The sequence below is a fragment of the Misgurnus anguillicaudatus genome, chromosome 9, assembly GCF_027580225.2.
Source record: "Misgurnus anguillicaudatus chromosome 9, ASM2758022v2, whole genome shotgun sequence".
NCBI lineage: Eukaryota > Metazoa > Chordata > Actinopteri > Cypriniformes > Cobitidae > Misgurnus > Misgurnus anguillicaudatus.
The window spans coordinates 20914159-20937453 of record NC_073345.2 but is presented as its reverse complement, the minus strand read 5'-3'; the positions used below and the strand labels follow the sequence as shown (position 1 = coordinate 20937453).

At 35.9% G+C, this 23295-nt stretch overlaps 2 protein-coding genes across 3 annotated transcripts; both read right to left on the bottom strand.

Annotated features, from left to right (window-relative positions):
• Window positions 1-3073: 3073 nt before the first annotated feature.
• elmod1 (ELMO/CED-12 domain containing 1) lies at window positions 3074-14230 on the bottom strand. 2 transcript variants are annotated; one of them, XM_073871289.1, is made up of 12 exons: window positions 14075-14230; window positions 13586-13654; window positions 10948-11093; window positions 10822-10850; window positions 10564-10661; window positions 10302-10431; window positions 10045-10178; window positions 9870-9938; window positions 7776-7799; window positions 7442-7492; window positions 6859-6987; window positions 3074-5810 (listed from the first exon to the last, which is right to left on the bottom strand). In XM_073871289.1, exons 2-12 carry the CDS (start codon window positions 13600-13602, stop codon window positions 5630-5632), a joined length of 1008 nt encoding a protein of 335 aa, XP_073727390.1. In that variant the 5' UTR covers window positions 13603-13654; window positions 14075-14230; the 3' UTR covers window positions 3074-5629. The 2 variants fall into 2 exon arrangements, with proteins under 2 accessions (XP_073727390.1, XP_073727391.1); XM_073871290.1 differs by lacking the exon at window positions 7776-7799 and having other exon boundaries at window positions 14075-14229.
• A 1233-nt stretch (window positions 14231-15463) lies between these two features.
• On the bottom strand, window positions 15464-21188 carry slc35f2 (solute carrier family 35 member F2). Its single transcript, XM_055180821.2, has 9 exons — window positions 21033-21188; window positions 20182-20302; window positions 19811-19980; window positions 19493-19620; window positions 19187-19346; window positions 18450-18606; window positions 16873-16925; window positions 16501-16655; window positions 15464-16299 (listed from the first exon to the last, which is right to left on the bottom strand). Exons 2-9 carry the CDS (start codon window positions 20283-20285, stop codon window positions 16108-16110), a joined length of 1119 nt encoding a protein of 372 aa, XP_055036796.2. The 5' UTR covers window positions 20286-20302; window positions 21033-21188; the 3' UTR covers window positions 15464-16107.
• Window positions 21189-23295: the final 2107 nt, after the last annotated feature.

Sequence of the window (23295 nt, the reverse complement as noted above, 5' to 3'; positions counted from 1 at the left end):
CTAAAAAATGACTTTACATTGTAAAAAAAATCCATAGAAATTACAGTGTTACTTGCAGCTGGTTGCCGGTAACTTACCGTAGATTTAAAAACTATACAATAACAGCCTGATGCAAAGCATTCTGGGAACCAGAAATCATCATCAACCTTTTTCATTTTTTTTGCTTCAGATTTTGTTTCCCAGAATGTTTTGCTTGATGCTGTTATTTTAGTTTTACTCTGTAAAGACAAAGACTTGTAAATGTTTAATGTTCATTTAACTTTGAACAAAATGTTGCCAGTAAATAACATAAATTTAAATCTACGGTTAGTTACCGGCAACCAGCTACGAAATTTTTTTACAGTGTAGGTTTTAGTCATATTATATTATTATACATAAACAATACATACTACACATCACGATTATGAAATTTTGCTGACGGTTAATTGTCTAATAAATTGTGTCGATTATTATGGTTAATTGCCTGTTTTTTTGCTTTGACATTTAATTCTCATAAATTTTTTTGTTTGAATGAAATAATTTTCACACATGGTTGTGATTATTTAAAATAAATATTTTGCTAGGTTCATCTGGCAGTAAATATTCATACACATAACACATATTTAAAAGTAATCTGATACGGTCTTGTTTATACAGGCGCTGCAGCTCCCCCTTGTGTTTTTTTAGAGAGATGTGCAATCATTGTGGTGATTGGAAATCATTGCGGTTATGTCAAACAATTGCGATAAGATGATTATTTAATCATTGTTACAGCACAATTCTTGAGGGTCTGGTATGTCATTCTGTAGAGGCGTATATGTTTGAAATAGCATACCAACATACCATTATTACTGTACTGCAGTATATAACATGTATACTGAGCACAGGATGTGAATTATCTGTATTATATTTGCAAAAATGTGCAGTATCTTTTCTAGAATGCAATAATGTATACTTGGCATGACCCAGCATTATTTACTACCCTGAGGTTTGTTTTCCCTCATTTGATTGTTTTTACATTATTTCTCGTATGTAGTTTGGAGCACATTCAATGTCATGCACCATCAAAAGCAGCAAGAAACATATGTTTGAAACCAAAAGCAAGCTGTAACCTTTGCATTAACCCTCCTATAAAGAGGTAATTTGTATTGCATTTACTGTATGTTTGGTGGATGAATATGTCCCATCATGCTTGAACCTCTTATTATTTGTTATCATGCTAAAAGGGCTCTTAATGCCTCTTGACATTCCTGTCATGAGATGTTTGGACATTATGCTAAACACTGTCACTGGTCCATGCACGTGTTGGAGAAACAGGAAGTTGTATGTGACAGAGTGTGTCTGATGTCTGATTAGCCGTCATGTTACATTAGTCTTGACTGTTATGAGTTGCCTGTTCAATCCATTACCTGTGTTTTATGGAAATACACACCTTAGTGTAATTCTGGCATGTTAGTGATACTTTGTCGCCGCTTCATACATTAGCATGATCCTTGACCATGCAGTCTCATAATCTGTATTTTGACATTATTTGCAAATGATGTTTCAGTTTATTAGTAGTGCGGATGAATAATGAATGCTACTGCACAAACATGAGTAGGCTACTTGTTATTTAGATTTTAGTTTGTAGCAGAGGATCACACATCACAACCACTGCTGATGTTTTTCTCAAAACATAACCTTTAGAACAAAGAAACGGAAGATGAATGAGATTGCAGAAAGTGGGAATGCTGTGATATGACTTGAACAATACTGTCCCCGTGTGATATTCCTGCTGAACTACAGTACAGTGGGGAAAAAACAACTGAGAATAACACTTTCTGTTTCGTCTGTGCATGTAATAGATAATAATGGTGCTGCACTTTATTTCAGTTTAATTCAATGTATTATGTAACTTCATTTATAGACCATGGGTCTTCAACAGGGGGTCCGGGGACCCCTGGGGGTCTATGGTGGTATTACCGGGGTCCACCAAATATTGTTTAAATTTTAAATATATATATATATATATATATATATATATATATATATATATATATATATATATATATATATATATATATATATATATATATACACATATATACATATATACATATACATATATACATATACACACACACACACATATATAACATTACTTTATATATATATATAATGTTTTTTTATCAAACAAAAATGCATTAACAGGCTAATAAAAAAAATGAAAACTTGATTAATACGAAGAGCATTTCTTTGTTTCAAATCTGTTTATCCGTCTATATTAAATTAACATTTTAAAGTATTTTAATTAGATTATATCCTTTTCTCTTTATTATGACAACTGTTTTTCTCTTCATCTTTAGTTTTGTAATCACATTAAAGAAAGTCTCATATTTTTTATATACATAAACATACAGCCTTTTAAAGGGGACATTTCACTTTTTTAAATCTTTGGTGTTCCCAGACTTAAAATACCATATAGATCAGATATTAAAATTCCCACTTTGTAGGTTTGAGCAAAAATGTGGCATTTTTGTGTGTGTCCTTTTGTAATGCAAATGAGTTTATCTGTTCACTAAATTGCAGTGCCGTGGTTGGATGGTGCAGATTAAGGGGTGGTATTATCCCCTTCTGACATCACAAGTGAAGACAAATTCAATGACCTATTTTTTCACATGCTTGCGAAGAATGGTTCACCAAAATTAAGTTACTGGGTTGAACGTTTTTATGTTTTCTAGGTTGATAGAAGCACTGGGGACCCAATTATAGCACTTAAACATGGGAAAAATGTCCCCTTTAATATGAGGTGTATTCTGTTTAATGGCTGTGATGCATTTTAAATGCATTGCATTATATCATTTCAATTTAGTTTTCTTCAAAATAATTAGCTCAATAAGAGTTTGATTATTTTAATTTATTTAATTATGACTTTTTTATCTTCTGCACATTTTGTAACAACATTTAAGAAATTGCATATATATAATTTCTAGACTTTAAATCTGAAGTAATCCTTACAATTTCTTATTGAAGGTTTTCTTTGTGGTGTCTGCTGTTTGTGAGAGTGTGTATGAATAAAAGGGAAAAAATCATAAAGCAGAAGAGAGACATAAAAAATTCAGCCATGCATAATAATGCGCTTTAATAATGTTTCGATGTATTCCACCTCTAAGGCGTTATGTACAGCAAGTGCTTTTGTCTCACATGTAAAAGTGCCACAATGAGAAATCTATCAAATTCATTTTATACTTTACATCTTAAAAATCATGTGAAAACACAGTTGAACTAAAGCTGCGAACACTGTCAGTAGCATTGACATTCATTGCACATAACAACATTACTTTAAATGGAAGTGACATTCTGGTAACACAATTTTCTGCAGACCAAACATAATCATCATGCAAACCCTGTGACCGCCCATAATGTTAACAGAAAAAAATGCAAAATAAAGATCAAGCCTTAAAAACATAAATTATAGAAAGCCTGAATTATCAGACGCGAAGGGGCTAAGCTTCATAGCTGTACATGTATTACGCTAATTATGGTTTTAATAACACAACTGATAGGAAAGGAAAAACAAGGCTAACTACAGTAATTAACCTCCAAATGTCACTTATTGCTTTGGTGCTAAAACAGAAAAATGAAACATTCCATATTTTTTCACATTAACACTAATACATTATGATTATTTTGTCAAAACAATCATGTGCTCTGCATGATAACATTCACAAAACACTCATTATCTTATATTTGGCAAATAAATATTTGATTTTATGCTATGCTTCTTGGCAACATGTAGTGTAACTCTTTGATAGAAGAATATGGACATACAGAATATGAGAATGATGGTGAATACAGTATGAAAGATCATCTCACTCTGTTAATACAGCAGGCAGAAATGGTCCCTTAAAAAAAAGGTTTAGCCTCTTTATCAAATAGTTCCCAAAATTGCCACTAAAAGACAACTATATATCAAAGTGCATATGATAGTGAACACAAACAACAGTGCAGCCTATGCAGTGAATGTGGATTTACCCTCTCGCCTATTGTCTTGTGCCAACAGCTCTACCTACTGGTGGATAGGGAGCCCTGTCCTGAGAGAGTTCCCCTCCCCATGGCACATTCAGGGGTGCAAACTCATCAGAGGTTTATATATAATTATTTTAGAAAATATTATTATTGAAAATTTGTATTTCATATTATTCAGTAGACATAAATGAATAGTCCAGGGTCTGATAAAAGATAAAGGTGTGAGGATATGTTTCGTTCACACAGTCTCAGCTCTAATACAGTATGTATGAATATAAACAAGCAACTGTCAAACTCGTATACTATTCGCACATGACACCTGTACACATAGTGACAGACGTAAATTTAAAGAAAGCACCTTTATCAAGTATTATTTTCACAATGTAGGTAGCGCTGTATAGCAACATTAAAGGAACAGTTCACCCAAAAATGAAAAATCAGCCTCATGTTATTACAAACCTGCACAACTTCGTTGTTTTGATGAACACAATTGAAGATATTTTGAGAAATGTTTGTAACCAAACCATTCGTGGACCCCATTCACCTTCACGGTATTCTTTTATCCTACTATAGAAGTGAATGGGGTCCACAAACAGTTTGGTTACAAACATTTCTTTGTGTTCATCAAAACAACGAAACTACACAGGTTTGCAACAACATGAGGCTGAGTAAATGATGACAGAATTTTCATTTTTGGTTGAACTATCCCTTTAAGTATTATTTTATGTGCACTGTTCTAAACAAACACAACAGACACAATTTGCCTTTGATGATGATGATGATGATGGCGAACGCTTTTGTGTAAAATATTACATTATACTATAGCGCAGCTATTGTGAGGGGAGATCGGCTATGCAAAGCATTACAAATCAGTTTGCCGTCATCTCTGTTAACTCTAGATTAACACAGTGACAGAGAGTGACCGGACAACTAGTTGTCCTGTACGGTTTGATTTACACAGCAATTCTCCATAAACGTGATGACTGTGGTTGTCACTCCCAGAACTGTGTTAACGTGACCCTGTCCAAAGATTGACCTAGCAGACCCCCATTTTCAAAAACGTATCTAGACGAATTACAAAATGGCCTATTTTGGATCCAAAATGGCAAATTTTGTGAAAGGTGACAAGTTTGCATCCCTGAAAGATGCCTGGTTCAGACTTCACATAGCCTACTACAGTGTCTAGAATATCAGTGTGAAAACTAAATGTGACTAGATGACGGAGTTGTACTGTAAGGTTGCTATTTGCTCATACAATCAACACGGTTTTCAGCTGTGCTGTTGTTTTTCAGTTGGTGGGTTGTATCGGGCAAAGAGAGATGTAATAAGACATGGGTGTGAAAATGTGTGTTTGTGTATGTGAAAAGGACACAAGTGAGAATGTGTGAGCAGTGATGAGATACACTGTAAAAAGTAAGAAGTTGAATCCACTTCAAAAATTACCTCGATTGGTATCACCTAAACATGTAAGCTTTTTCAAATTAAATTTTCATTTAAAGAGAGAAAGATTTTTAGGTGTTACCAATCGAAGCATATTTTTTAAAGTTGATCCAACTCTTCCCCCCCACAGTGTACAACCGAGACTCTAAGGAGGCTATAGGGATGGAAAGCTGAAAGAGTCAGAATTCAGATGGATGAGAAGCTACAGGTTGACCAGGTGGAGGTCAGAGGCAGTGAAATGAGGACACAGCGCCATGTCAGGGTTCTTCAGCTGCTTCACGATACGCTTGTAGAACTTGGTGCGCACGTGGTTGAACTCCATGATGTCACATGGATCCTCCTCGATCCAGAACTTGTGAAACTCCTGCATCAGATAACAGAAGCAAGGATGGATAGTAAATTATTAGTTAAAGGATTAGTCAATTTTCTTTAAAAAAAATCCTGATAATTTACTCACCACCATGTCATCCAAAATGTTGATGTCTTTCTTTGTTCAGTGAAGAAGAAATTATGTTTTTTGAGGAAAACATTCCAGGATTTTTCTCATTTTAATGGACTTTAATGGACACCAACACGTAACAGTTTTAATGCAGTTTAAAACTGCAGTTTCAACGGAGTTTCAAAGGATCCCAAACAAGGCATAAGGGTCTTATCTAGCGAAACGATAAAAATAAAAAATATGCACTTTTAAACCACATCTTCTCGTCTATCTCCGGTCCTGTGACGCGCCAGCGCGACCTAACATAATTGCGTAATGCCGTGGAAAGGTCACGTGTTACATATATGAAACGCTCATATGCAGACCATTTTAAACAATAAACTGACACAAAGACATTGATTAGTATCATTCAACATACAACAACATCGGAACGGTCCTCTTTCTCCACACTTGTAAACACTGGGGCGTAGTTTCGCATACATAATTTGTGACCTCTTGACATGATGACGTATTGCGAGAGGTCGCGCTGGCACGTCACATGACCGGAGATAGACGAGAAGTTGTGGTTAAAAAGTGAATTTTTTTCTTGTCAAAAATGACAATTGTTTCGCTAGATAAGACCCTTATGCCTGGTTTGGGATCGTTTAGAGTTCTTTGAAACTCTGTTGAAACTGCACTTTTAAACTGCATTGGGGTCCATTAAAGTCCATTAAAATGAGAAAAATCCTGGAATGTTTTCCTCAAAAAACAATTTCTTCTGGACTGAACAAAGAAAGACATCAACATTTTGGATGACATGGTGGTGAGTAAATCATCTGGATTTTTTTAAGAAAATGGACTAATCCTTTAATAAAGAATCAGTTTTGCCCTCAATACACAAACATGAAGCTTTACTTTTGGCAACAACTCCCTTGTCGTCTTAGATTACATCTTATGAAGGTCAAGCTTTCACAGTGTGTACAATGGTGAGTGTGTCATAACACTCACAGAAGGTCTGCTGAAAGTGCACCAGACTGGGCATCTCTGGCGCGACGTTGTACAGATGAGTCTTCAGTGCTCCGCTCACCAGCAGGGAATATGCCAGATCCGTGATGTTAATGCCAACTATGGCAAAAGAGTACCTGCACCGCAAAAGATTGCAGAATGTGTTTTTTATCAGACATATCAATACTGGACTGATCTTTTGAATATGTTCAGATACAAGCACATAGTAACTCTCTGTTTTATGTGTGTTCGTAGTCTGATTACAACTGTTTCTTTGTTTTATTGTGTCTGCGTATGTCAGCTGAACTGTAGGTTAACAGACTCCACACGACAACACATCAAAGCTAATGCATCCTGAAAGCTCGTGACAGGCGGAGGAGCTGGGATTTAAACTTCTTCACACTAAGCATCAGTACTGCTACGCAAGCAGGGTTCAGGGACATGGCTACTATTAACTAAAGACAGCAGAATTTATTTTAGGATTTACAGATTTAGGATTTAGTTTAAGGTTTGTGTAGTAGCAATAGTGTTGCCTGCCTTATGAGCATTAATAATGAATGAATAGATCTGCTTAACACATTCAGAACTCACCCAATCGCTTTGTCAAATTTCTTTTTATCCCACTCAGCTTTGCTCATCTTGCTGTGAGAGAAACCAAAATGTTAGAGTCGACTTGAGCTTGAAATCTCTTTCAACACTCAATAAAAGGCAGCCAGCTATAAAAAGAGACAATTAAGCATGTGAACCGATGAAAAGAGAAAGCATTCACAGTTACTAACCAATGTTAAAATGGAGCAAAAGCCTTGTGTTTAGAGTGAGATGAAGATGTTTTGAGATTAAAACAACGACAACAAGAAAATTCCATAATTAGATTAAGGCAAAATGATCAAATGAATTTCTTACTGAGAGAGAAAAGATGAAATACCTGGATTCCTCTTTGGAAACAGTCCTGTGCATGACAAAGTGATGGGAATAAAAAACAAGAACAGAAAAAAAGGAATGCATGTAGGTGTGTGGATGTGCATGGTGACAGCAAGCTGAAGGTGAGATTGAATGCAAAGCATGAACATTTTACTTATGTAATATATATTTTTAAATTGTTCTCAAAAAATGAAAATGCTGCCATAATTTAACTTTAGTTTCTTTTATAAAACACAAAAAAGATTCTTAAAAAACTGACAGCTTCAATAGGCCTACCTATTTACTTCCATTGTATTGTAATCCACAGAAGAAAGTCTTGTGAGTTTGTAATGACATTCCAAGGATACATAAATATGCATTGTGTAACTTTTAGAGACTGTTTACACTTGGTATTAACATGCGTTTTCGTCGATCGGATCACAAGTGGATGACGTTAATGCCTGTCGTAAACGGTGTTTACAACGTTTTGAGCTTGTCCACTTTCGACCACTTTCAACCAGATTCAGAGGTAGACGAAAACCCTTTCAATCGGATTGCTTTTGTAGTATAAATGCACATGTGGTTGAATGTGTTCGAACAGCCACACGCGACCGCCTTCTCTCCGTCCATTTATCTAATCTGAGGTACTAAACACAATGTTTTACGTTTTTCTGACTTCTGGCGCGAACACACCGTGAACAGCGCTATTTTTAGCCTTTCATTGATAAACTAAAGCGGCTGATCTCGCAAGTTTCATGTTGCAAGCGTGTGAAAGTTGCGCGATCCTATTTCATCAATTGCGCTGAAAATTCAGAGAAAGCTCTAACATATACATGTACAAAACACTGTGCAGCATGTTTACTTACAACACAAGCAGCAGACTTTGACATAATATTAGTTTGCATCCATATAAACTCATCATTACTCCCGCTCGCGTTTAAATGACAGCTGAGAGACTCGCCCACCGTCTAGACAGACCACCCCCTCAAAGTATTCAGGACGGAAATGGTCAAAGTGGGCAAAAGAGACGAATTTAAATACCAGGAAAGCATCTTAGAAGGATCTCTTGACAGAAATGCAATATAATATACATAACTATATTATTAGTGGTGTATAAAGACCTCACAAAAAAAACTGTATTGTTTTTATTACCTTAGAAAGAGCTGTTTTTATCTACATACACCGCGGGTCCCCTTACATATAAGTCGCCGGCCTCGCCGCCATGTTTCTACAGTAGCCCTAAACATACAAACTCACTACACTGCAAAAAATGAATTTCTAACTTAGTATTTTTGTGTTGTTTTCAGTAGAAATATTTAAAAATTCTTAAATCAAGATGTGTTTTCTTAAAGAAAATAAGTCTAGTTTTTAGACAAAAATATAAAATTTAAGTGAATTTGTACTTAAAACAAGCAAAAATATCTGCCAATTTGAAATTTTTCCTTGAATTAAGTGTTTAAGAAAAAAGAAATCTTATTTCAAGATTTTTTTTCTCACCCCATTGGCAGATATTTTTGCTTGTTTTAAGCACAAATTCACTTAAATTGTATATTTTTTTTGTCTAGACTTATTTTCTAAGGTTTTCATTTAGCATATGGCGCTAACTCAGCAGTCACAACTTTGTTTTCTAGCATTTTAACAATTTTGTAATTAATTTAATGTGTAATTTAAAGTTGGTGCGTACATCTTAACTGTGATGTCACAGTCTGTGTTATTTTGAGATCGGAGGTCTTTTGCGTGCAAGGTTTACATAAAAATTAGGAAACAAACGCGTTTGGGGTTCACGATATGTCATTACCATGTACAGAGCTTTTATAAATCATCTAGGTAAATACAGTTTTTTATTGTATGGCACCTTTGAATAAAAATACCCAGGATATGCAATGGACAATATAGAGAGTATACACAGGCCTTCTCATTTACATCCAATTCTGTCTGTCCATTGTTTGTCTATTAGCCGTGATCTTACTAAAAAACATTCACATTTAAAGTGTGGTTGTGTTTGCACATCTCTGAACCAAATTTATCACATCAATACTAATATCACCCATTCAAAACTGATTATGAAACAGCCAAGAGAACAAAAACCAAACAGACATGAGTGCCTGAGGGATCTGACCTATGTTTGGGCTGCAAGGAGTCATGAAGAACTTGTAGAGCAGTTGCTTTATCGTGCTCTGCAAAATACCTGCAATGGGAAAACAATACCATGTATGCTTAAAGTGAATTAAAATGACTGTAGATTACAAAGTTTAAATATTTTTGCATTAACTGCAGCAGATTCTGGTACTCACAGTAGGTTGTGCAAACCTAAGAGACCCATGCCCCTGAAATCAGTCTTGGGGTCGTTTCCTTGGAAACCAATTTCACACCACTGCTTTGAGATGCGTCCAGAGAGAGGAGAATCAGGACGGAGTTCCTTCCACAGCTGTCGTATCAAAAGATATGCCAGATATTACATTTTGGGTTTTAGCAAGGCCAAACCTCTAGATTTTATAATTGCCTACTATACATTTCTCAAGTAGTTAGTCATCAGAATTGTTGACAATACCTTCATGAGCATCTCCTCATGTGCTGGGTTATCACAATCATACGGCTCTCTACGCAGTTTCTCCACTTCCACAACTAGGTTTCGGTAACCCACGATCTGGAGCAGGCAAGCCTGGAGAGAGATGGCAAGTCTGGAGAGAAAAACGAAGTCATTATCGGCCTATATTTGAACTACAGGAAGACATACTTTATTTGTAGATGCATACATTGGGTACTGTATTACCAAAAGCTGTTACATTTGTGGTGCTATCATGAGTTCTTACTGTGGGTTTGTATCTGGGTTGATTTTTTTCAGAGCTATTATATCATCAATAGTCTTTTCCACAGAATCTGGATGGACAGTAACTGCAGACTGCAAAAGCTATGAATGTAAACAAAGGAAAAGATTATAAAATGACATAAGCATAAAATACAGCATTAGCATAATGTGTCAAATCCTGTTTATAGCTTTTGATAAGATTTTATTTTTGCCTATTATAATATTACAATACATCGTACTATAAACTACTTCTTTGACTCACCTCATGTTTTGAACATTTAAGTGAGGATTCTGTGAGATTTAAAGAAGCATACAATATTAATGTCAGTTATGTCCCATCAACGTCTTACAGTAAGACCAGAATAGCCTGATCATTAGTTGCATTTACCGATTTTGAGCGTCCTTCGAGCACCAGGTTTGTTATTGTAACAGATGCGCTGAAGCTCACATCGTCCTGTCACCTTTCTTATGATAAACTTTAGGCCCTGCCACAAGCACTTACAGTAAAGGAACACCAGGAACTGGCTCAGTACCCTAGAAAAATAAGAGAGAAATGAAGAAATATGAAAAATGACAATACTAAGCACAATACTAACAGGCCTAGTAATATTTTTAATATATTTTAAGTTCCTACGGCTGTATTTTGATAAACCTGTAGTGCATTATCATCAGCTGTGTGTTTCCAATGAACACTGACAGATCTCTTTCACAACCAACATGTTTTTGGTAGCCTTTTCAAAAAGCATACCTACTTTTGAGATAAGTGGGCCATGAAAATGAAATGGGTCACTGTTCTGCAAAGCTGTATGATGAAAGAAAGTACATTCAATTCTGAACAGAGGACAGTGGTGAAGTATTTTTTTACGCTACTCAAGAACATATTTACAGTAAAGTAGCTACACTTTTTTTATGTTTTCCTTTGAAATTTTTTTACTTCACTACAGTCGAAAGCACAGTATCATACTTTTTTATTCCACTACATTTTATTACATTTTTATTTAATACCTAATTACATAAAAATCTTGTGCTTTTCTTAAGTAAAAGTAAGAAGACGTTTTCCTTTAGGAAAAGTAAAAAAGTACTAGACTAAACTATTTTTATTTATGAAATGTAGTGGAGTGGAATGTAGTTCGGTATATTTTTCAAAGAAAAACATTTATTAAGTACAGACCACTTAAAAAAATGTACTTAAGTAGAAAATAAAAAAGAATTCAAAACTGTCTACCTCTGATTCTGAAACAACAATTATTAGCAAATGTATCTATTTATCTCTAGCCAAACATCTTTCCATCCATCCACCTTTAGCCAAACACCTATTCATGCATTTCTAGTCAATCATCTATCCATCTCTAGCCAAACATCTATCTGTACATCTATCTCAGTCCAAACATAGATCCATCCACCTTTAGCCAAACATCCATCCATTCATCTCGAGCCAAAACATCCTTCTATTCATTCATCTCTAGCCAAACATCCATACATTCATTCATCTCTAGCCAAACATATATCCACCTTTAGTCAAAAACATTAATTCATCCATCCATCTATATCTATATCTAGCAAAACATTCATCTCTTGTCAAACATCCATCTGTCCATTCATCTCTAACCAAACATCCATCTGTCCATCCATAGTCAAACATACTTCTGTCCATCCATCTCTAGTCAAACATCCTTCTGTCCATCCATCTCTACTCAAACATCAATCTGTCCATCCATCTCTAACCAAACATCCAACCGTCCATCCATCTCTAGTCAAACATCCAACCATCCGTCCATCTCTAGTCAAATCCTTCTGTCCATCCATCTCTAGTCAAACATCCATCTGTCCATCCATCTCTAACCAAACATCCATCCACCTACACACCTTCAGCCAAACATCCTTCTGTCCATCCATCCATCCATCCATTTGTAGTCAAACATCCTTCTGTCCATCCATCTCTAGTCAAACATCCATCCACCTACCTACACACCTTTAGCCAAACATCCTTCTGTCCATTCATCCATCTCAAGTCAAACATCATTCTGTCCATCTATCTCTGGTCAAACATCCATCTTTCAATCAATCTAGTCAAACATCCTTCTGTCCATCCATCTCTAATCAAACATCCAACCGTTTATCCATCTCTAGTCAAACATCCATTCACCTACACACCTTTAGCCAAACATCCTTCTGTCCATCCATCCATTCATCCATCCATTTGTAGTCAAACATCCTTCTGTCCATCCATCTCTAGTCAAACATCCAACCGTCCAAACATCTCTAGTCAAGCATCCTTCTGTCCATCCATCTTTAGTCAAACATCCAACCGTCCATACATCTCTAGTCAAACATCCTTCTGTCCATCTATCTCTAGTCAAACATCGTCAAATCCATGCAAATAAACACATGGAAAAAAATAGGTTATTGAAATTTGCCCCCCTTGTGATGTCATAAGGGGATAATACCGCCCCTTAACCTGGACTATCCATCACAGCACTTCCATTTAGTACAGAGATCAGCTCATTTGCATTTTAAAGGACACACCCAAAAACGGCACATTTTTGCTCACACCTAAAAAGTGAAAATTTTAAAATGCTATAAAAAATTATATATGCTATTTTGAGCTAAAACTTCACATATGTACTCTGGGATCTTGTAATCTTAAAAAGGTTTTGTGAAATGTCCCCTTTAATAAACAACATCTGAAGGCCATGAACATCACATTTTACCAAGTCAGTTAAGTAGCTTATAAATGTTAAAGCACAAATATTGGAGTTGTATTGAAATATAATCTCATAGTTCATGATGGAAGTCTTAAATGCAGCAAACTGTTTATGTTTTGTCTAGCTGCAGCTTGCATTGGATTGTGGTTTGCAATTGCCATCATGAATATTTTTATTCCTTGTGTTTTATATCCTTGATATAGGGCCACCATAGACACAATTGCAAGTAATATAAAATGATACAAACGTTAAATTAACTTTACAAGTCACCATCCAATACAAATAAAAAATAAACACTAAGCAATGAAACGTTTTACCTACCTTAGAAAATGCTTCATTGCGCTTGTCTTCTTTGTTGCAACAGTGCAACAAACGTATGATCAAGACAACCTGCACAAAACACAATTCACAATGTCTCTCATGTATTTTTATTCAATAGCGTTCATCATTGAAACTGGTCTCGATAACAAATAACGATTAATGTCTTCTGCTCGCCAGTGTGGCGTTAGGCGGATTAACACGTTGGTTGCCCTGGGCAACTGCTCCTATTATGATCAGTATAAGATGTCTTCATTCAGGTTTACATTTTAACTGATTATTGAAAGCGTTATTTTATTGATCAGTTTATAATCATGTTTATTCTCACTGGTTATATAATACATATACAGAAATAGGATTCATCTACCGTCGATACCCTTTCATTTTGCAATAGGTTATATGTCTTCTATTTCAAAGCACAGATAACGTGTAAAAAAGGCACATCATACCGACTGAATATCTGATATAGATAAATAAATCAAAGCAACATACGTTTGAAGATGTCGTTGGGTATAATCCTGTCCTCCTTTCTGCACGGCAGGTACCTGTAGTTATTCCTCCATGATGAGCATGTGAATGAGCGAGGCGCGGGCACGTCAGTTCAGACGCATCGCAATGCAGCGCTGGTGTGAATGCCGTGCGGCGACGCAAGGCGGCGTAACGACCCCACAACATCTCTACTGATGGGACTTTTTTCAAAGTTACATATTTGAATGTCGGAATTTATACAGAACAGGTTTGGAAGAACTTGAGGGGTTAATGATGACACAATTTTACCTTTTGGATGAACTGTCCCTTTAAATAGTTTGAACCTGTTCTATTAAAAGATTAAGAAAATGGCAAACGTTTACAGTAGCTAACTGGAGGCGCGGTTTATGACATTTTATAAAATACATTATTATAAATTTTAATAATCAAACCTCAGAAAAACATAACTACCAACCAACAGCACTACATTGTGTCATTTAATATGTTTTGTTTATTTTAGTTTTTAAGTTTTAGATTGTTTTATGCCACGAATTTTCAAAAAAAAAAAGTTAGAGAATCACTATATTAGTTAATATATTAACCAAGTAACAATGAACAATACAGTGTATGTTTAAAGCATTTATAATCTTTATGTTAATACATACACAATTGCTCTTTTTTTGATGGTAGTTCCTTCTTCGTTAACTAATGTTAAAGGTGCAGTGTGTAATTTTTAAAAGGATCTCTTGACAGAAATGCAAAATAATTTCCAAAACTATATTAACAGGGGTGTACAAAGACCTTTTTATAATGATCCGTTATCTTACGTTATATTTACATTAGAATGAGACATTTTTATCTATATACACAGAGGGTCCCCTTACGTGGAAGTCGCCATTTTGTGCCACCATGGTTTTACAGAAGCCCTTAACGGACAACCTTTTTTGCTAAGTTGTCTCCGTTAATTACATGTTTTCCAGTGGTAGCTACCGCAGCTTCTCTATGCGTTTCAAAAGCAAGGGGTGAGCAGTGGACTGAGCCTTTGGTTGCAATTCGCAACCTCACCAGTAGATCCCGCTAAAATTTACACACTGCACCTTTAAAAATGTTAGTAGGCCTAAATGCTGAAATTAACTTTAAGGATAACAAATGTTGTAGAAGTATTGTTTATTGTTAACTAATGTAGTTACCTACTGTATTAACAAATAAAACCTTATTGTGGTACCAAAATAAAATTCAAAGAAATTTTAATTTTGTTAACCAGAACTTTGTTATATTATACTGTAGATCTTAAATACAACTCCAGTCCAATCCAGCCATTTTACTGATCTCAGATTAGCAAAAAGAAGTTTATACATTACCTGATCGGGACATCCTGAACCGTTTTCTGACAACAAAGACTAGGACTGCAGATTGACTGAGCAATTAAAACAGTGCTTTAATGGTTAAAACTATTTTGGGATACATAACAAAATATACATATAAAACATGTCTAATATTGATAATGCCAGTAACAAATCAATTGACAAAATGTTGATCACTGAAGCCAGAGAAACATTTGTACTAAGTGACCTACATATAGTTTTGTAACATTTCAAAACTACAAAAAAAAATTCTTCATACATACATTTTTGTTTTGTTCATAGCACACAGATGATAAAAAAATAAAAGTGAGCATATTTGAAGTAGCATCTGCATTTTTTTTTTTTTACAGTAATTGAGATGTTAGTACCTTGTGTGGTTGAGGGTTGTACTGAACATCTCAATATAGTGCATAAAAAGCAAACATTTTTCAATGAATGTTTTTGAAATCAAACTTCTACCTTTTCCATCTAACCCCATAATATTTATACAGAAATGGGAGTAAATACTGGTTGAAGGCACATGGAAATGTATTTAAAATTCTTAACAAACAACAGATCATTCACTGCCTTTGGCAAAACGGGACACTGTTAATCCCAGACAAAATACAACACTTAACTCTACATTGTAGAGGTGTGTTAAATCAAGGTACACAGTCCATTGGAAGGTTCTTTGTGATTTCACCCCGTCCGGTCTTAATTCTCTCCATCCTTTTGTGGCAAATCTTCGATAACGTCTTCACTTTGTTGGACATCCACAGATGAAGCAAGATGGTAGGGCCTATCATTACTTCCACATGGCTGATCTGCTGTGTTAGTCGGTACAATGTTGAAAATGATAAAACCGAGTATGATCACCACAAAAGACACAATGTACAAGCCTGAGAACTGTGGAGCCAAAAGGAAAAGAGAGACAAAAGTGTTTAGTACTAGACAGTATTGAAAAAAATCTAATATAAAAAGTGCAACCATTCTAAATGTTGACACCTCTGTAAAATTATGATTTGGCAAGAAGATTGTGTCAAATATTGGAAAAGAATCTACTTCTGTCTAATTTATTGATTCTCAGAAATTTAATCTTCAACTCACATTGTAGTGAAACAAAAATAAGCCACAGAAGAGACTAAAGAGGTCAGCTGTCAGCAGTGAGAGGTTTACTGCTGTGGCGCTTGTCATCTTCACCACTATAGGCATGTAACTGTACAGCCCATACATGCACACGGTATAAGCCACAAAGAGCAGACCTGAAATAAAAAGATTGATTTAATAATGAAGAAGGTTACAAATAATTATCTAAAAAAAAAAAATTCTCTTATTGGATCTATTACTAACTAAAATTATATATTTAGTGTAATACACAAATAGTATCATTTTCAAAACTAGCTAATGACTGCAAATTATGGCTAGATAATTATAATTATAGTAAATGTTAACCAGTACTTTTGAGTATGACCTACTTACATATTCTCAAGTCCCATTTGATGGCGGTTATAGCTTTGGGTTCAAGTATAGCCCTTAAAAGTAAAAGAAACAAAACAATTGACAACATTAGCTTGATTTCTGTTAAATGATACTGAGCTGTACAGATGCATCATGGTCTAGACCAGTGGTTCCCAAACTTTTTCAGCGTGCGGCCCCCCTTGTGTACAGTGCATGTTTTCGCGGCCCCCCCGAAAGAAAATTTATGACAAAAAAAAACGTTTTAAAATGTAATATTTTAATTTAACAAAACATAAAATTATACCTAGTAATGCTGGTGGGTAGTTGGCTTATTATTTTTTAGGTTTAATTACACAGAATTCATGATAAATTCATGTATTTTATAAAATGTCATAAAACTGGGGCCCCCCTGGCACCATCTCGCGGCCCCCAGTTTGAAAACCACTGGTCTAGACTATAGAATGATGAGAGAACTGTACAAGCAGCAACATAAATATTTAGTTTTAAGTTGCATTATTAAAAACTCAAGACAATTGAAACATACTAAATGATATAAAAGTTGCATACTCAAATTGCACAATAAAACAATATTTAATAAGCAAAAAGGCAAGGAGTGTAACTGTACGTTCACACCGCCGCAGACTTGAGCTTCCAAAGTTATCAGAAGTCATTCAATTACAATGAACAGCCCTTCCATAACAAAAGAGAGTTTTTATGTGATTGTTGCAGGCAAAAATTCTTAATCTTGCGATTAGGCACGTTTTCCTAAAAAAAGCGATGGAATATGCGGGATATTTATGCAATTTTATGCGATGAAATTGCGGGAACTTACAAAAAATGCAGGAACTTGCAAATATGTTCGCAGCTTTTGCAGCTTCTCAATGATGTTCACGTCACATAATCACGTCACTTCATAACGTTCCCATGGCAACAGGGGACATGGCTGCACTTGTGTGAAGTAATTGCAAAATTTTTCAACTTTCTGCTAAGATATATGTGATTTTTATATGTGAAAATGCGGGGATTATGAAATCATGAAATCCCTGCATATTTTGCGCACGGAAATCTGCTATTTATGCTGCTAAAGTGCAGCGTATTTGAAAAAATTTGGCCCCGGCATAAATATGCGGACTTTGGCTGAATAGGCGTTGAATCATGCGATCGCATAATCGCGTTTTTCTGGAGGGACTGAATGAAAGCTGGCTTCTCTCAGCTGCAAGGAGCGTCAAATCCATCGGCGTCACGTTTTGGGCATTTTGAGCGACCGGAGCGTCAATCAGAAAGTTGAAAGAAGCTCAACTTTATGGTAGTGAGCTATGATGCGGTTCAGCAGCAAGCAGCAGCGAAACACCAGCAGCCAATCAGAATATAGCCTAGACGTTCTTAGCTGGCTGATACCGGAGAAACATGCAATGTAAACTTTCGTTCCTACCTAGACATTAGTTCAGAGAAAACAGACTTCAGAGTGACCAAAGTGTCAACAAGCTTCCCTGTACTTTTTGACAAGCGTCGTTGAGCGGGCGGCCTCCTTTGGAAGCTCAAGTCTGCGGCGGTGTGAACGTACAGTAAGTTTATACCAACAACTGTGAGACACTTACATTTGCACACCACTGATGATGGTGCCAAAGAATCCCATCATGCCCAAAAACTCAATCCTGGTCAGGTTTTTCACTGTGTATTCCTGACAGAGATTTGACACGGCATACAGAGCTGCACTTACTAGCACAAGTCCATCCCCTAATAATACATTACTGTCTGCGTTGAGAGGAAAAGAAAGACACAAAATGTACACTTAGGTGTCATTATGCAAACTTTCCAGTTTGTTTGTACTTAAATGAGGTTCTATATCAGCTTAAAGGCGGAGTGCACGATAACTGAAAAACACTTTGGAAAAGAGAGTCAGGCCGAGTACCAAAACACACTTGTAGCCAATCAACAGTAAGGGGCGTGTCTACTTACCAACATCGTTGCCTGGGTTGTGTATGTTTGGGGCGGGTCTATCAACAGAAGGTCCAGATTCTATTTCGGTAGGGGCGTTTTTGTTTAGGTGATTTCAAATGTCAACATTGGCTTTCAGAGATCATGGACCCTGCCTTTAAATGGCTATTGTATAGCAAACAGATATCAATTAGATTGACCAATCAAAATGAAGTACTTCAGTCTGTAATGGAATAAATACATGCTTCCTGTTTCACTTAGGCTCATGTCTAAGAATAATAGAAAGATTTGGAGCAAACAGTTAATAAAAAGCCTAGTCAATGTCTAAATACACGTGTGAGTACTGCAAACAGGAATGCCATTGTGTTTACTTAATTACTTACTACTAAGTACTCACTTGAGCCTTGGTCTCTTCCTGCCAGCAGATCTGCTCCCACCATTGAACCAACTCCAAGCATGCACAAAACCACAGCAATGAAATGCAATGGCTTATAGCGGGTCTTCAAGAAGATCCATGACAGCACCATCAGTACCGGGATTACAAAACAGTCCAGTAGCTACAACAACATACAACAGATGGATTTTAAGGCTGCATGGGATACATGAGGCTACTGTATAATAAATATGTTTAACTTGAGAAACATACTCTTCAGGACAGTCTTTTGTGGTGTATATACCAAATAAATGGGCAAAATGTCTGTACCTGTATACTTGTAAGGGTAGTGTACTGGTACGCCAACACAACTGTGTAGTTGGCTTCCACGTCCGTAAGCGCCACCAGCAAATAATTCAACCACTTTCTTTTTAGGATTTGAAAAATATTGCTTTCCCCTATATTAAAGAAACTACAGGTTAGTCATTAAATGGACCATATATTTTCTACTGAAGACAAGATATATAGTAAGTTTTTATATTTGAAGAAACTTAAACAGCTCAGCTATGCAGTCACCACTCTTGGATAAGCTGCTATGAAATGCACAGAAGAATATTAAGCTGATTTGCTTTAAATGTGGGAAACTACCTTTTCTGAATGCCAAGACTAAAGTGTAGGTAAGCAGCAAAAGAGTGTAATTGAGAAAGCTTTGCAACATTGGCGTCGCCACATCTTCCGACAAATATTGAGATGTAACTGCCGTCCCACAAATCAGCATGGACAGGGCTTGACCCATCAATATAGTCTTGAAGAGCTGCCTGCAAATACAACCACAAAATTCGCTTTTTTTGGGGGGGGGGTGTGCTTTAACTTTTGCCAACAATTATCATAAACATCATCAAAGCACAGATTATTCAAAACCTTTAATTGCCTCTGGCAACTATTCCAGATTATAGTTTATAAAATGCCTACATAATAAAAAAAAAAACAGTTTAAAGTACACATTTTTAACATCTCACCATGTAAACACATCTTTCAATGTGCGATTTTGTGGACACCCCCAGCGTCTGAGGGTTCTCCAGCTTTCACATTCAGAAGAGTTTTCTCCAGCTTCACAATCCATATTTCACACACATAGACCTGGAAAATTCAGAGAACATCTAAATTAGGTTTAATGCGGAGTCACATACCCAGAATAACACCCAGAGGTGATAATCTCTTCAGGAATTTAAGCCCTACTGTGATACACTGTGCCTAAATGGCATTTCAATGTCAGAAAACGTGAAAACAAATATATGAACCATTAAATTACAACTAAAAAAGGGCATACAAGGTGCACAAATATGCTCAACATATAATTAAAGTATTACCAAATAGTTAAAAAAAAAACACCGGATTTGAAACGACTGCACGTGCTAAAAAATGTGTTAACATAATTATTATACAATGATAAAGACTTTTAAAGAAATATGTTTAAATATGTGAGGATAAAAATGTGCTGTGTTTACATGTGCAGTCTAGTACTAAATCAGCAATATGGTTTAACAGGAAACATCTACGATTGGTTTAACTTGCGACAGGTTTAGGAAATAATTTTACTAAAGAACACGTGGCGACCTGTCACACATTTTAGGCATTGTTGAGCAAAACAAATAAATCCTTGATCGTAAAATCAAACCATACAGACCACCAACAACAGGGAATTAACCACGTTTCATTTGGAACGTTACCAGTGTATACAACGTAATGTTTAATGGCACAAAACATTTACATCTTCCTAGAGATAGCCACGCCGCTAAGCTAAAACACAATATAGCATATCATGTACACAAGCTAAATGCTAAGAGTGAAAAGACGGTGTGATAAATACCTGAATATGAGCAATTCGCTATGTCCATAGTTCACGAATACTCGAAATAAATAATTGCTTTGATCTGAGCATCGTTTATTAAACGAGGGATCACAAACGATGTCAGTAAATCTTAAGTCCCGCCCAGGTATTAAACAGCCAATAGGCGCTAACCTTAACTTCCCTTTTATTAAACTCTGACCAATGGCAGAGACGCATGTTGTTTCCGGTAGATTTTTCGGGATATTATTTTTCTAGGCACTGATTTAAATTACAGTGACGATGTGCAGTAAAAGTGTGTATCCTAAATCGTTCTCGCATATATTTATTACAAAAAATGAAGATCTGAAATGTTGCAATATCTGCCTTGACAGGTTACATTTGTTTCTAGAAATGAATGAAAATTTCTTTTTGGCTCACTATCTGTACCTTCAGGGTCAGCTGGTAGGCCTTCTGGGTTTTTGGGAGAGTACACGTGTCCTCGGGCAGAGCAGCTGGTTATATTGTTTCTCTGTCTGACTGTCTGAGATTGCATTGCTGTAAGATACTGAGATAACATAGTTTGGGGGAAAATCTTATGAATTCCACTCTGTACTTTTTTAGTACAATATTACAACAAGTACATATAAGCCAGCTATCTTTATCGTTAGGTTTCTTTATGGTGATTTTCTTATAAGACTCAATGTGTACATTTTTACAAACAGTTGTGTGGCTGTGTGTACTAGTTAAAAAGGTTTGCAAATGATATAATCAGATCTGGTCTGGTCTACATCCGTAACACTCAAGGATAAGACAATTTGTGTGACCCAGACTAAAAAAACAATGTGATAAAGGTTTATCACACATCCTGGTTGCTTTGAAACCCATTTTGTCAAACATGCATTTTTACATCTTTTCTTTCTTTTATCCTTTTCTTATAGTTTCTTATCATCAGCTCCCTAGCAACCAAACCTACTAAAAAACATCACGAGACTGCACAGGGAAAACATGGCGACGTCTAATTTATTAAAGGTATGAGGTCCCTAAATTAAAGAATATTGCATCTTTTGCGTGTCTCTGAATGTTTTGACAGCGATCGTACAGTCCAGTTAATGTCCACTTATTAGTAAATAATAAAAAAAATGTGTTGTTAAATAGCCTGTGAGCTTTTATACTATTATAGGGTTTCAGTGATGTGGATGCTTCTGTTCACTGCATAGACAACTGTTATGATCAAGCTGCATTGGATGAACCAAATAAAAATATTATGCATGGCACAGGTAATATCTCTGATATAAAGTGCAAAATCATGACTCAAATGACATCTTTTGCAGACTGTACACATATAAAATAAATATCCATTTAGCAAGTGTACTCCAAACAGCATTTAAGCATCATGCTTTTCATTCAGCAGCTGACCTATATCTTAAGCCACTAGAAACACCCAAAGATTTTAGGGTGCATGTTGGCTTTAGGGTTTCTCAAAAATGTGATGTTGCAGTGTAGTCATGTTATGGAGGTATACTTGTTCTGCTGTTGGTTTGTGATCCACAGAACTGAAAAAATTAAAATAAAGTGCTTTACAAATTTTTCTGCCACCTTGTTGTAAATTCGAAAATTCATGGATTCAGCAATAATTATAGTTAGCTTTAGAAATACGACAGCCGGAGTCTAAATGTCCAGAGCTGCTGGCAAATGACTGTGATATGCTACTTAAGACTCCATTAAGCAAAAATCTCACCTCAGAGGAGATTGAAGCAAAGCTAAAGGAAGTGGTAAGTGAATGTCCATATATTTGCCTTTCATTGTGGAAATATTTTTTTGCCAATGTTAATCACACTTCTACTGTTGTGTACCGATTGCAGCTCTTGGTTTTAATGTTCACAACAAAGACATCTTCTTAAGGTATCACAAAGTTCAGAAAAAGTGTTTGTATCTTTACCCACTAAACTAGAAGATCTCATTTCTAAAGTCGAGGAGTTTTACAAGAAGAACCAGCAGCTGGAAATTACACTGGCACCATGATGTCCATTGGCATAGTGAGTGTAAGCTTCTACATTGTCTGTGACATCATGCTTCACTTCTTCTGAAGAAATAAGGGAGTCCCACAACCAAGTCAGTCCAAATTAGTTAAACTTTTGTGCACATAAGCTTTGCTGAGTTGCTGTAAACTTTCATTTAGTTTTTGAAAAGACTGGAGAACTCCCTACTTTGACATTTTTATAGAGGTTCATCGTGTCAAGGGAACAAGCCATACTTGATCTCACCTGTTACACCTTTTTCTGTCTCTAGATCACATTTAAGA

Excerpts from the sequence above, each read along its gene's own strand:
- elmod1 (XM_073871289.1), bottom strand. Across the intron at positions 10,851-10,947 it reads TCGAAGGACGCTCAAAATCG|AATCCTCACTTAAATGTTCA; the intron begins GTAAATGCAACT and ends TAAATCTCACAG. Across the intron at positions 7,800-9,869 it reads TCCTTGCAGCCCAAACATAG|GACTGTTTCCAAAGAGGAAT; the intron begins GTCAGATCCCTC and ends TGTCATGCACAG.
- slc35f2 (XM_055180821.2), bottom strand. The coding sequence starts at position 20,285 with ATGGATTGTGAAGCTGGAGAAAACTCTTCTGAATGTGAAAGCTGGAGA. Across the intron at positions 19,981-20,181 it reads TTGAAAGATGTGTTTACATG|GCAGCTCTTCAAGACTATAT; the intron begins GTGAGATGTTAA and ends TTGTATTTGCAG. Across the intron at positions 19,347-19,492 it reads CTACCCTTACAAGTATACAG|CTACTGGACTGTTTTGTAAT; the intron begins GTACAGACATTT and ends ATGTTGTTGTAG.